The 14181-nt window shown below is 39.4% G+C and overlaps 3 protein-coding genes across 3 annotated transcripts; 2 read left to right on the top strand and 1 right to left on the bottom strand.

The window, feature by feature from the left end:
* Positions 1-2003: 2003 nt before the first annotated feature.
* On the top strand, positions 2004-4257 carry cunh22orf39 (chromosome unknown C22orf39 homolog). Its single transcript, XM_022765215.1, has 3 exons — positions 2004-2073; positions 2687-2854; positions 3642-4257. Exons 1-3 carry the CDS (start codon positions 2035-2037, stop codon positions 3771-3773), a joined length of 339 nt encoding a protein of 112 aa, XP_022620936.1. The 5' UTR covers positions 2004-2034; the 3' UTR covers positions 3774-4257.
* Positions 4258-4349: 92 nt separating this feature from the next.
* mrpl40 (mitochondrial ribosomal protein L40) lies at positions 4350-7118 on the bottom strand. Its single transcript, XM_022765214.1, has 5 exons — positions 6961-7118; positions 6740-6826; positions 5772-5927; positions 5007-5088; positions 4350-4880 (listed from the first exon to the last, which is right to left on the bottom strand). Exons 1-5 carry the CDS (start codon positions 7020-7022, stop codon positions 4653-4655), a joined length of 615 nt encoding a protein of 204 aa, XP_022620935.1. The 5' UTR covers positions 7023-7118; the 3' UTR covers positions 4350-4652.
* A 235-nt stretch (positions 7119-7353) lies between these two features.
* acaa2 (acetyl-CoA acyltransferase 2) lies at positions 7354-12047 on the top strand. Its single transcript, XM_022765212.1, has 10 exons — positions 7354-7508; positions 8310-8476; positions 8596-8724; positions 9398-9514; positions 9608-9755; positions 9930-10105; positions 10648-10777; positions 10913-10983; positions 11183-11337; positions 11422-12047. The coding sequence occupies exons 1-10, from the start codon at positions 7493-7495 to the stop codon at positions 11501-11503; spliced, it is 1191 nt and encodes a 396-aa protein (XP_022620933.1). The 5' UTR covers positions 7354-7492; the 3' UTR covers positions 11504-12047.
* Positions 12048-14181: the final 2134 nt, after the last annotated feature.

Raw genomic sequence — 14181 nt, 5'->3', positions numbered from 1 at the left:
GGGGAACGGTTAAATTCTGTGTTTTAATAATTTCCAAAAAATCTCTCGAAAGTCCACAAATTTGTGTCTACGGACTCGGCTCGTCACGCTGAGTAACATATGTCAGCCTCAGGCTTCTAAGTCGTTCCCTTCGGAAGGGATGGCTCGTTAAACGTCTCCGGAGGCCCGCTTGCTGCGACGAAAAATTTGTCAAAAGTCCACAAATTGGGTGTCTTACGGACTCGGCTCATCATGCTGAGTAACATATGTCAGCCCAGACCTTCTGAGTCGCTCCCTTCCGAAGGGCCGCCATGGGTCATCTCTCATATGCTGAAGGTGCCACACCAGCGGTCCCCAAACTTTTTTCAGTGGGGGCCAATCAAACTTTCCTTTCTGAGATGGGGGGCCGAGGTTAGTCTATAACAGGAAATGATATGGCAGGGTGACAACCAGTATTATTTTGGAGATTACAATGATAATTTGTTGTAGCTGCCCTTCGTTTGGCTTTGCACCACCTGTTGATTTTGCAAAAAAAATAATAAAAAGTCTTCACCATGTGTTTACTTGAAGTACCACAGATTACTCCATTATTTTATAGAAAATTAACAACACAAACTGATGGTAATGCGGGGGGGGGGGGCCGCTGGCGGGGCCGCTGGGTAGCTAGCTCTGCTTGCTGGGTGCAATGGCTTGTGCCGGGGGGGGGGGGCGCACCGGTGGGCCGCCATGGCGTCATCTCTCATATGCTGAGTGCCACACCATTAAGACTAGTGTGAATGTCACCAACGGAAAAGTTTGTCAAAAGTCCACAAATTTGGTGTTCTACGGACTCGGCTCGTCAATGCTGATAACATATGTCAGCCCCAGCCTTCTGAGTCGCTCCCTTCCGAAGTGGAAACCATGGTAACAACCCGCCCGGCCCCTATGCCACTGTCTTCAAATGACCGAGCGCTGAACCGACCGGACCGCGGTAGTAGTAGGCTAGTTCAAAATGAATTAAAGAAATAGAAGTGGTTGTTTTAAACACAAGCGAAAAAGAGGAGAAGGACGTGTCTTTATTAAGAAGTGTCCCATTTATTCACACGTTCTTTGTCACACGGAGCCGGGAGAATCAGGTTGATGAAGTTGTGGAAGATGACCTGCAAGCTAACCCGGGACAGGAGGAGGCTAACGTTAGCAACGCACCACAACCTGAAGCAGCAGCAGCAGCAGCAGCTCACAGTGGATTAACCAGGTGTCTGACCCAGCGTTGTGGGGGGCAATTTACGAAGATGCTTGCGCTGTCCTCACAGTTGTCTCGCGATGCAACTTAATTTTCTACACGTGTTCTAGGATTACACTGGACTTGACTGGATGAAATTAGCAAAGCAGGAGAAGCAGTCAACAGGTTCCATTTCAAAGTATTTCATCTTTTGCTTGCAGTCAGTCAGGTGTGAGTGGTTATATTTCTACAAATAAAAGTGCACATACGGGTCAAATTCTACCATATTATCTTGAACAAACACCAACTATGAACAATTCTTAATCGAAAATCTGTACATCAATACATTCTCACTTTAAATATATATGTGAGAACAAACCAAGAAGATTAGATGTACTACTTAACAAAAAAATATGACTTGAGAAAATTTACTTTGAAGACGATCTGTTTATCTTTCCGGCTCTTGACTCGCTTGTTAATTTTTATTGTACACGTTGGTAATGGAACAAACTGTCGCTTTGGTACGATGAATTGAATTGCACGTCTACATTCAGTGGGACAATAACACACGCAAAGCGTGAACAGCGTTTAGGCAGCATCGGCTTCTGAAGAACGAGCTCACAAACGTTAACATACATTTGTATTTAGCACAAGTAGGACAACGGAATTAGGCAGTACCCCCTAACCTGGCATTTTTCATTATATAACGTGAGAACCTGCAGAAGGATTATGATTCATGCACGGGCCCTTTGTATAGGTGAGTTTCAAAGTAAGAGTTGTCGAACGGCGTGTTAGTGCTTTTGTTGTGAAAAGAAATCGAACCGGAAGTATTCCTGTTCAAGCCTGCACTGCTAATGCTAGCAATGGACCAGTCCGGAAAAATTTCATGGAGGGTAATCTATCAAAAGCAGTATCTATGTTGCGAATAATGTTCTCGGCAAAATGTTCCGATTTCTTTTTTTCTGAGTTGTTCTTGATAGTCATGATAAAGTGTGAAGAGTGCCAAATCTCAACCAGTTAGGAAGGTGATTAGCTATCTTGCTAAATTGCCAAAGTAACCTTAGCTAGCTATCGATAAGCAATGTCAGGCAAACTAGGTGGTTTCAAGAGAAACCTTCAGTGATTTACCTGCTTTATGATTTGCTTTGAAACTGAACTTTGCTTGTCAAATTAAAAAACTATAGGTAAAAATAGATTATTGTAACGCCAGAACAGCCACTGCGCAAACTGATGTTCAGTTCAACCCCTCCAGACACCTGTGTTTTCTTCTATTTATTGCCACTTCTTAGTCAATCAAGATACAGTTTCAAATTGGGCTGGAATTTCAACCCCTATGAAGCAAAAAACACACTCCAGGCTGATGTTGAATATTTCTTTAAACTGTGGCGAAGTGGAAATGGTGCAGCCGTTCAGCACAAATACAAAGATAACAAAACAGAGGGGGTTCAAGACATAATTTGTCCAAACTAGATTAGTGGTAATTTCTGCCTTTGTCTCTTCATACAGCCACCCCGGGGATGTGATGACTATTGGAGCGAATTCAAACACTGCAAAAGCTTGAGGAATCGTTTTCACCACTACTACACTTATGGTACATCCCCTTCCTGTCAGCAGTGGAAAGAGGACTACCACAACTGCAGAGAGTGGGAGAAACACAGAGGCACCGAGTCAAAGGTACTGTAGAGCTGAGATTGTATTGTTTCGAGACCTGAAATTTTTTTTTTTTTTTTTTTTACACATACTGACAATCAAATATAGTAAATAGATCCATAAAAGAGTTTTAGAACAGTTTGATATTGAAAACATGTCAAAATGTTGGTTCTTTCTGGTGTTATGTTTTCCAGTGAGAAATTAGTTATTGGTTGTTGATCTCTAGTCTATAGTCGCTTTTCTTACTATTGCTGTAAGTAAATTGGTGTAGTTCTTAACCTAAACCAGTTTTGAAAATACAACTGTCTATTCCATCTGCTGTATCAGTCTGGTTTTATTTGTAAAGCGATCAACTGTTAGAAATGTTAATTTTCAAACATTTTCCATGTTGATTATTGCCATCCTCATCCAATGTTTGAGCTTTTGGAGGTAGCATTTTCTATTCTGATACCACTCAGAAGGGCCCGGGCATAAGTTGTACCTCAGCTTGTTTATCATGGTCTATTCCCATTGGCAGTCCAAATGAACAAACTGTTCATACACACCTAGTGTCAAATAGGCATTACAAGCTACAAACACTTTCTCACTTTATTCCACAGATTTTTACTTTTAGAATTCATTGTGATGTTATTGATAGCAACAAGTTGCCTTGAAATAATTAAATCAACATTTTGAAGATCAGCTTGGATACAGTACCTTTTTTCTTTCACCAAATCTGATCACTCTTTGCAACACTTGAAGCTTCTCATGCCTGCACAAGACAACTTATAAGGAAACCATCACATTTTTTTTCTATATTTATATATTGCAGGAAGCATTGCAGAGGAGTGAAAGGAACAGATTGGCAGAGCAGAGAAAGTTCACCCCTGTATGGAAACTGAGACAAGACCCTCCCAGAGACTGGCACATGCCCCTGAACCAGGAGAAGCCTCAGGACTCCTGAACTGTCACTATTATTAATCTGCTGTTTGTGCTCCATGACAGCCAAACCAAAGTGAAATGAACATTCATAATATACTGTATTTCACTTCATGGACATAAAATCCTTCAGATCTACCTGCTGGAGGGACTGGTCATCACTCACTGCCATCTCAGGTTGTGTTCAGAGAGATGCTCTATGAAAACAAGACATGTACGGTATAAACAGAGGTGGCAGCATCTAGTGGTCAATGATGAGGATGACAGCAACTATGAATGAATACAGTGAATTAAAGACAGTCATAAATAATGACTACTAATGATAATAAAGCCTGTGAAACTGAAGCAGAGAGGCTGACTGCACTTACTCACTGTAAACAAGTTTAACATTAATCACGTGTTTCTTTTCAAGGAAAGGGCAACATTGCATCAAATTTCGCAGTGGATATATTTTCAAGATATCCATTTAAGTAATGAGGGATTGTCTGTACATTGTTTTGATCTGGGTTAAATAAAAAATGTAGATGTTGTGCACAGCTTTTGTTCACACCAACCATAACAGCACTGTTTGAATTCTGAACAAATTGCATAAAAAAAAAAATAATCACAATGTTTTATTCAGTTTTCTTTCATTGTTTTATAGAGGTGTGAAAGTGAAAAAAAAACAACTAGATGCCTCATTTCCATGAATGTTGTTGCATTTGATGCAAAAATGAGAGAACTGATGTATCTAAAAGCCTTATACTCTTCATGACAATTCAAGAAGACATGCAAGGTGTCCCTCATACCTACACCTGTATATTGTTAAAATGCTGCATCTTGGCTTATTAAATCATTTACAAACAAGGACACACTAAATAAAAAACAATACACACAGACTGCACCGACAGCTGTTCCCTGTCCATCACTGTGTATAGACTTTAGTGATGTCGTTGTACTTCCCATCAGGAGCTTCATACGTGCTATTTGGCGGTGTGTAGGCAGGACCTTCATGACTGAAGGGAAACAGAAGAGGGTCTGGCTTCAGCGCTGCCTGGTACAGCTCCTCAGACTCCAACTTTAGCTCATCCAGAGCCTCCCTCTGTGCTTCCAGAGCAACTTCAACAGCCTTCATTTCATCCATGTGCTGCTTCTGCAAGAACAAAGGCAGATGAGCACAGAAAATGTAGCCCACTAACTGCATGATGGAGAGCAGAGGTTAGAAGCAGCATTTTCTATAAAAGCTTTTGTGATGGCGATGTGATAGCTAAGTGGTGACCTGTTTGTATAGACTCCACTCCTTCAGCAGCAGGGCTCGACCGTCACTTTCATCAAATGACAGCCTTGGTCTGGAGCGCTGCCTTTGTAAGAGAATAATAAACACAAATTTACAGCCCTTCAGAGCAAGGAAGAAAAGAACGACCGCACAGTGAGTCAAAGCAACACAAATGATACATAAAAGCATGTCCTAGTCTCTGGTCGCTGAGTTTGGATTTCTAGTTGTGTACTGTCTATGACAGTGTTGACCATGGATCCAGTGGGCATAGAGAGAGAGAGAGAGAGAGAGAGAGAGAGAGAGAGAGAGGAAAAAAGTAACCTTCGATCAATTCATCTGCTCTCCCTTGTGCAATAGGAGTTTGACACTGCTTCTGGACAAAGCTACAACAAGAGTGAGAACATACTTTTCTTTTCCTTCATCTTGCTTATAGCTGGTTGTTTCAGTCCAAATGTAACAAATAAATAAGATGTGTCTGGTGTTAACATATATTTTCCCTACTGTCAAAGAATTCCATTAACAAACCAAAACAAAATAGCACCCATTGCAACTATGTTGTTCGTTGATGCGTTTTCAATAGATTTAATAGTTGGTTTTTGGTATTTTCAGACATTTTGTTGCCTTATTTGATACTTTAATGTATGTACTGTTGCCACACCGAGCACTACAGAGAGGTTAACAAAACCTCAAACAGATCTAACAAATTACAACACATTACAAATTTAACTAGTTAAACAACAACAACAACAACAGCGAAATGAGGTGTACCTTGTTTCATCCATGCAGCTGACGGGAGTGACGAAGTCCTCTATTGGGATATATTCAGGTGGAACCTTCTGGAGCTTCCTCAGCTTTTTTCTCAGCCGGTCTTTCATTACCTGCTCCCTTCTTGGGTCCACTTTCTTCTTCTTTTTGGGCTCCGCTCTTTTAAAGCACAAGGCACAGTTCTATGTGAGCATATTCAATATCATATACCTATATATATATATATATATATATATATATATATATATTGATAATGTGACATGGTACAAGTCATTGGGGTTTTGGTGGGGTAATGATTTAAAAATTAGCATTTGATTACTTTGTTCTCTAAACTGAGTTTCCAGAGTTGACTTGGAACTAAATTGCATGTGAAGCAAAGTTGGACACAGAAGAAAACACATCAATTATACAATCTGGGCTAAAAACCATTATATCCATCATCATAATATTTGTTGTTGGGGTCCTCCTGACCCTCCACCCCAACCTCCGGCACTCTGTGCATCATGAACTGCACCTTGCCACCTCCAAGTTTCAAGTCCACACAGAGATCCACTGTTTTAGTGGTTTATATTCACCAACAAATTTGCAGTTAATCAAATTACCAAAAACAATTAACGTGTACCTGGGGCTTTAAAGCCCCTAGGGAGCTTGCAGTTGTATGCAAGTTTGCACAAATTGTATGTTTTTGAAGTGAAAAGAAGTAAATACAACCCCTGCAGAAATAGACATAACAGGCCTGATGGTTACTGAATACTAACTTAGTAGGGAACACAAACTTTTTTCACATACCACAATTGTTTTTTCTGTTTTGCAAGTTCATAAAAAAAATATTCACAGTGCATAAACATTTTAAGATAGACTCATTTTAATGTCTGTTTGCTGCACAGGTTGTTTTTCCTTCCTCTCGCTTCATGAAATCAACAAAAACTGCGATTTGCAGGCAAACAAATGTAATTCAGCCTTGATCTTACCTCAGTGGAGCAGACGTCTTCAGTGTCATCACAGGGGCAAACCAAGGACTCACGGTGACAGCATGTTGATGTTCTCCCGAAAGGAAGCTGCAAAACAACACACAACAAAGGACTTGTGTATTTGTCAACCACAGAGCTGATTTCTTTACTGAATAACCTTAGCTACGTTAGCTCCAGGTAGCTAACACCTTGTGATTTCACTTTAAACTAGAGAAGCGTACCTTGACGGGACGGTCTGTCGGGCCAAAACCCTGCAGAGACAACGCGATAAAGCCCCAGACATGTTTCCACGGTGTGCTGTTTCACTTTAAACTCACAATAAAGTGACAGAAACGCTCACATGTAGCTACACATCACTTGGCTTGTCCCCTTGCTTGAGTCGCGCAGGATGATGACGTTTTGATCAGGCTCTCTCACAATTTAACAGGCGCACTTTCGAATATTTTGTTTCCGCAGAAAAATAAATAATTGTTAAATACAGGTTATTTAATTGATTTAATTGATAAGAAAACAGGCAATAATAAAAACTATGCGAAAATACTAATTATTTCTAACCTTTTAGCTTGAATCTATGTTTAACATTTTCTGGCGAATCTCACTGGACGAGTGAACAGCTAGCGACGGCAGTATTCAGGGGAAAGGTCGCAGCTGTGTCCGGTTCTTATGTTCACCTCGGATTGATTCAGAGTGCCAAAACAAAGATATCAGTGGGAAGGTTTGATCCCGACAGCGGTGGGTCGTTGAATAAGCATCATGGCACTCCTCAGAGGTAAACACACAAACACACACACGCTTCATCTCAGCAAGACGCCAAAAAAGCAGGAATGGTGCATGCTGGACTTTGAAAAGTGTTAATGTTGGAGCTACACGTTTCACATGTCTTTATCAATGTATTATTATTAGTGACTTAAATGAATGCCTTCGCTGTAAAGTCGATTTTATTCAAATGTCAGTGTGAGGAGATTGTTATACTTTGCTGAAGATGACGTGAATATAGGTGAAAGGTGACAAGATGGACTTGAGACTTTCTATACAAACGCACGAGAAAAGGTGAAACAATGCTTTAAATACCTTTGTAACCATGTGGACTCTTACATAAAGACTGTTTCCTTATCACGAAACAAAAAAACAAACAAACAAACAAAAGTCCCACTGTATGAACTGTTTCAGCAATATACATTCAAGCTGTGCTTTTCTATTTTGTGATTATAGCGTATTTATCATAAGTGCTTTACCTTTGTAGCAGTTGGGCAGTAGCACTCCCTAAAAGTTTAAAGCAGCTGTGGATGGTCAAGAGTGGGTTTGGGTCCTTGCACATATAATAAGTAAGATCATATAATTTGAATTTAAAAACAAACTTTGAAAAGTAGGTAGTTACAACAGCAGGTGTTATTTAAATGAGAAATTGAATGGATAAAATGGAACAATTACCCAAAACATAAATATAGTTAGTAAGTGTGTGTGTGTGTGTGTGTGTGTGTGTGTGAATCCTTAGATTGTGATCTGGCTGTGGTTTAATGGTGGGTGTTGTGAACTTGTCGTTGTACTAAACTGCTCCTTTTCTCTGCAGGTGTATTTATTGTAGCTGCCAAGCGCACTCCATTCGGTACATATGGTGGCGTGTTGAAGGATCACAGTGCAACAGACTTGGCTGAGCATGCAGCCAAAGCTGCCCTCGCCGCAGGGGGCGTGGCACCAGAGCTCGTAAACAGTGTCATCATGGGAAATGTCATGCAGGTAACTAAAATCCAACATATCAGCTGTCACATTTAACAGATCACAAGTGCTATCAAATGAAAATACCTGTGTTACTACTACTACTTCTTTGTGTACTCCCCCCCCCCCCCTAATTTCAGAGCTCAGCCGATGCCCCCTACATTGCTCGTCATGTGGGTCTGAGGTGTGGTGTTCCTATCCCAGTGCCTGCTCTCACTGTGAACAGACTGTGTGGATCTGGTTTCCAGGCCGTCATCAGTGGTGCTCATGTAAGCACGTCACCAAGAACAAAAAACATTCTGGCAGGAATACAAATGTACAATAAACCATATTATTGTACACTCAGTGCCCACCTGTACAATTGAATGCAATCCAATACAACTGTTCTGCCCTAAAGTCGGATTTTATGTTGCCTATGATGTTTAGTTTTTGTTGACACTGTCATAGAAGTGGTAAGTGTTGAATTATACGTAGTTAATGATGGTGTTGAACTGGACTGCATTATATTTAGAGGTGTTTCTAACATTCTGTCCCTCTCATGTTTCTAATTTCTTGTCCTCCATATTTATAATTTGAAAGACAAAAAAATACAAACACCTCTTGATATAATCTAGTCCACCACTTTTAACTTTAACCTAAAAAAAATATATATAATTGAATTTACAAATGTCTGACAATGTCACTAAAAACTGAACATTATGAGGTTAAAGATGGCAGTCAGTGCTGTTGTATTGAAATGCATTAGATTGTAGAGTTAAACCTAATAAAGTGGCCACTTAGTGTCTATGTGTAAAAGACTGGTGATATATCACCAAGAGCAAGATCTATATATTTGTAAACCTACAATATTTCACATATATATCAATTGAACATACTGTGTCTTAGGATTGCTCTTGTTGCTCCAAAATAAAAAATAAAAACGGTTGCTTTGTGTGTTTGTAGGAGATTTGCCTGAAGGAGTCAGAGGTGGTCCTGTGTGGAGGCTCAGAGAGTATGAGCCAGGCCCCGTACGCTGTTCGCAACATCCGATTTGGTACAAAGTTTGGAGTCGATCTCAAGGTTGGCTTTTCATTGACTTTCTCTGATGGCCACAAAAAACAGCTTGTTATTAAACTGCAGAAGCTTTAAAACCTTTCCTCTTCGGCCTGATAGCTAGAGGACACTTTGTGGGCAGGTCTGACTGACCTGCACATCAAAATCCCGATGGGCATCACGGCAGAAAACCTGGCAGAGAAATACCAGATCACACGAGAAGACTGTGACAACTATGCATTCCAGACGCAACAAAGGTGGAAGGCTGGTAAGACGGGATTCATCCTTTTCTTTTCTTTACACGGTCTGTTCACCTTATACATAGTAACACTAGAATATATTGCTTTTAAGAAGAAAGGCCGGTATTTTTGCAGTCAAGAAGTTTCTGGTTAAGGCAAGTCCATTCTTAGTAGTTAGATCGTAACTTTTGTTCCATTTCCAGCTCATGAGGGTGGTCACTACACAGCAGAAATTGCTCCCATTGATGTGAAAGCTAGGAAAGGCAAGGTGTCCATGGCTCAGGATGAACACCCTCGGCCTCAGACCACACTAGAACAGATGGCCAAACTGCCGCCTGTCTTCAAGAAGGGAGGGACTGTTACTGCTGCCAATGCTTCGGTGAGTTCAAGCCTGAGGTTTTGTCCCCTCTTAAGGATCCGAGGTGATCACTTTATCTTTCATCATCCGAGTGGAAGATCAAACAAGTTCTCTGTTTGACTTCAGACATTATCTTCAAAATGTTCAGTTGCTTCAACCTGAAAAGCTAGATGGGATGAGATAATTCTGATCACTCTTGTGCTTAGGAAACCTCAAGGCAAGGCTGATTTTCTTGGTTAATGAAAAATTGTCAGTGATACATTTAGCTTCCTCATCAATCTTGTCATTTTTTGTTTAACCAGAAGGAAGAGGCATTACACAGAATCTAAAAATAGTTAACCAGTTTGAAAATAAAATGACTTCCATTCATGTTTTTTTATGAGATAAGAATCTGTATTGTCTTTTCAAGCATTTGAAGGAGTTATGAGTTCTGGCAATGTCATTTAGGGGTTCCACTGTTTGAGTTGAAGACTAAAATGTATTTATTTAATATAAATATGATGCAACCACTCTTACTTCTACCATGTAGATTAGCCTACTGTTACTCTCTGCTTGATCTCCAGGGTGTATCTGACGGTGCCGCTGCATTGGTGATCGCAAGTGAAGATGCGCTGAAAGAGCACAAGCTCACTCCTTTGGCCAGAATTGTAGCCTATCATGTGTCGGGCTGTGACCCGAGCATTATGGGAATTGGTGAGTGACACCACTGTTATGGAGATGCAGTTTAACCCTTTTGAGTTGAAAATGATTAGATGGCTAATAAACTGTTGTGGTATTTGACATGATCTCTTATAGTAAGAATGTCTGTTCTCCCTCTGATCATCTTAGGTCCCGTTCCAGCTATCACAGAAGCTCTTAAAAAAGCCGGTCTGACTCTCAACGACATGGATGTAGTGGAGGTTTGTTACCAGTGAAAAACCAATATCGTGACTTTCTACCTCAGATTATGTCATACGTTTTATCAGTGATGGAAGAAGTACTCAAATCTTTCACCCAAGTGAAAGTGACAAAACACCAGCAACATTTACTTAAAGTACCAAAAGTAACACATTACACATTACTTTATATTATGCTATTGATGTCATTTGCTTTGCATAGGTGAATGAGGCTTTTGCCTCTCAGTACCTGGCTGTCGCTAAGGCCCTCGGACTGGACCCAGAGAAAAGCAACGTCAATGGTGGTGCTATTGCCATAGGACATCCTCTCGGTGCTTCTGGAGCACGCATCACTGCTCACCTGGTTCATGAGCTCAGGTAACCTAGTCATTAGTAATTACATGCGCAGTATAGATGTTGGCAAATTGAGCAGCTTTGAGTAATGAACTTTGTTTCTGACAGGCGACGAGGAGGCAAGTATGCTGTTGGCTCTGCCTGCATCGGTGGTGGTCAGGGTATCGCCATTGTTCTCGAGAATTACTGACTGAAGAAACTGCCAGTATCAGATGAATTCCTGTCGAAGAATGTCCCACACTCACATGAAATAGAATTAAGTTGACATGTGTTAAAAAGAGATTTTTTTCCACATACATATAAAATTCAAGACTTTTTGCTGCTTACTCTTTTTGCTTATTTCAGCCTATTTAACAAAAATACACACTAAATGTTTCAGTCACGGTTTGCCTTGGGAGCCCTGTTAAGATAAAGAGCTAACTCATGTTTCTGATCTTTGTCCCAGAGTACAGCAAGAGTCTGTTTCTGTGTGTGCCTGAAATACAGAGGTAGCTCCTTGGTCACATTAACCCATGTAGCAAATTATTAACTCATAAAGTACAGTTTTTTGTTGGGTTATAGTGAGGTTTAGAGGAACTCTGAAATATGATGTTTGCCTTAAAATGCTCTCTATCACGCCTTTATCAGGGATTAGTATTATCAGAAAATATGTCTGACCTGTGATGGCTCCTGCAAAAGACTGATTTTGTATTTCTTTGTCAGAGAATCTCAATAAATTGAATTTTGAAAAAAGAAGTGAAGTTGTCGTCAGCAGCCATTGACAGCAGCCTATGCTTTTTTTATGCCTCTGCACTAGAAACAGGTGTGACTGAAGGCATTAGGTTTCCATATGTCTGTCTGTCCGTCCCATTCTCCTGAATGCCTTAAGGGAATTTCTTCAAATTTGGCAAAATGTTCACAAAACACATTTTTGGCCATCTCAAAAATTGATATTCTAATTATGATAAGATGCAATGAATACCTTTTGTTCCTTCAGTCTTGACTATATATTATTTGAGTCTGGACAGACATGACGTAAACTGTCCAAAAATAGCCATATAATTAAATTAATTTAACTAGATTTGAATTTATTTGATATATTTACTTAATCAAATTTAATGTAAATCAATCAATTCATTTTCATTTTTCATTCATGATTTCAGGCAAAATTGAATTTAATTAAAAATATTTACGGTAATTATTTCAATTATATTAAATTGATTTAACTCCATATAATTTAATTCTAGTTTCTTGTTTAGTAGGGAATTAACAGATAACCACGATTAGTTTTTATTGTAGTTGTAGTGGTAGTTGTTATTAAGATAAATAGCTTTAAAAAAAAAAAAAGGCCTACATAATTGGACTTATTTTTGGTTTTTATCTTTACTAATATTATTTTGAATTAACCATATGAGAAATGATTTGCTTTGTTTTTGTTCTTTTTTCTGCTGCTGCAACAGAGAATCTTAGCTGGTAAGCGGGAGTTTGATCTTTTTTACATACTGTATGCTCAAAATGGTTTTAGAACACACAACCATGGGGAAAGGATTACTGAATGGATTGTATTTGGTGTTGGATATTTTTGCACTTAATGTTTGTAACCATTTTTGGACCATAACAGCCCTCATAAACTTCAAAATACTTTTTCGAGTAGGCTAAAGTCTGCATGCACAATAAATACATAGCAGCCAATGTGTTATATTCCTTACAGCAGGTACAGTATGAAAAAAACAACAGAAAATATCAAATGTGCTTCTCAGTATCATGCCAAGATCAAATTTTTATGCTTTGCTGTTACAGAGATAGTTTAAGAATTATTTAAGCATATTTTACATCAGTTCTGAAAAGTCGAAAGTTATGAACATTGTTTAATGTTTTTGGTTTGTGGATATTATACTTCCAAAGAAGCTCTATGCAATCATTAATTGTTTGTATAACCAGATAAAAACAATAATATTCTAGAGAAATTAATTTGTTTATTCAATTTTCTAAAAAGAAACAAAAAATCTGTTTTGGATTTTGGAGAGTGCCATTTGTTAAAAACAAGTGGTTATTTTATTTCAAATGAACATGGAAAGTAAAGGAGAAGGACTACAAGGTCCATGACACCCTTGAAACTCGACGTAATTACGTCATGGTGCAGCGTCCTTATATACGTCACATGCCCGGATGTCGGTCTTTTTTTCATAGCAAAGGTAAGACTGCCTTGCCTTCGTGTTACTGTGAGAATAAAATCTGTTTTCATCTGTGTTATAGAACAAATATTCCAGCCTCCATAAATGAGAATACGAATCCGTGTACTTAGGTGATGCGTTAGACATCGTTATTGCTATGATTTATTTGTCATGTTTCTGTAATAATGAACAGTTTGGTGTATCGGCAATCCTAGGCCACTGGCTAGCCTCCGTGCTGTCTATAACGCTAGCTAGTAGGCTAATAGAAACGTGTTGTTCCTCTTTGCACGTATTTGCCGTTTACACGTACAGTTCCGCTGCCTCAAACTTAATCTTCCCTTAAAACACTAATTTGCCGTTTTTAGGAGACAAGTGGCTGGCTCGCTAGTACAGCGACTCTGCTCTCCAGTGTTGCTAACGGCTAGCTAATGTTACTTGTCATGCTGCTTAGGCATTGGCGATTGCTGTGATCTTTAGCATTCAACTAATTAACGTTAATTAATAGTTTTTAGACTGGTTGTGCTTTTTCCTCTTGCTTTCAAACAAAGTATAATTCGACTAGCAATACTATTGACTTGGAAGAGTGTAGTTTTCATTGATAAAATGCTAGTATGCAGTAGTTGGTACCAAAGCCAGGGCACTACTTAACAGAACACAACACACTGTCCAACCTAGGCTGGAATACTGTTTTTGCTCTCTATCATTAAAAGAGAAT

This window comes from Seriola dumerili, unplaced genomic scaffold, assembly GCF_002260705.1.
Source record: "Seriola dumerili isolate Sdu_G_001 unplaced genomic scaffold, Sdu_1.0 BDQW01000668.1, whole genome shotgun sequence".
Classification (NCBI taxonomy): Eukaryota; Metazoa; Chordata; class Actinopteri; order Carangiformes; family Carangidae; genus Seriola; species Seriola dumerili.
This window is presented reverse-complemented; position numbering and strand designations above follow the sequence as displayed.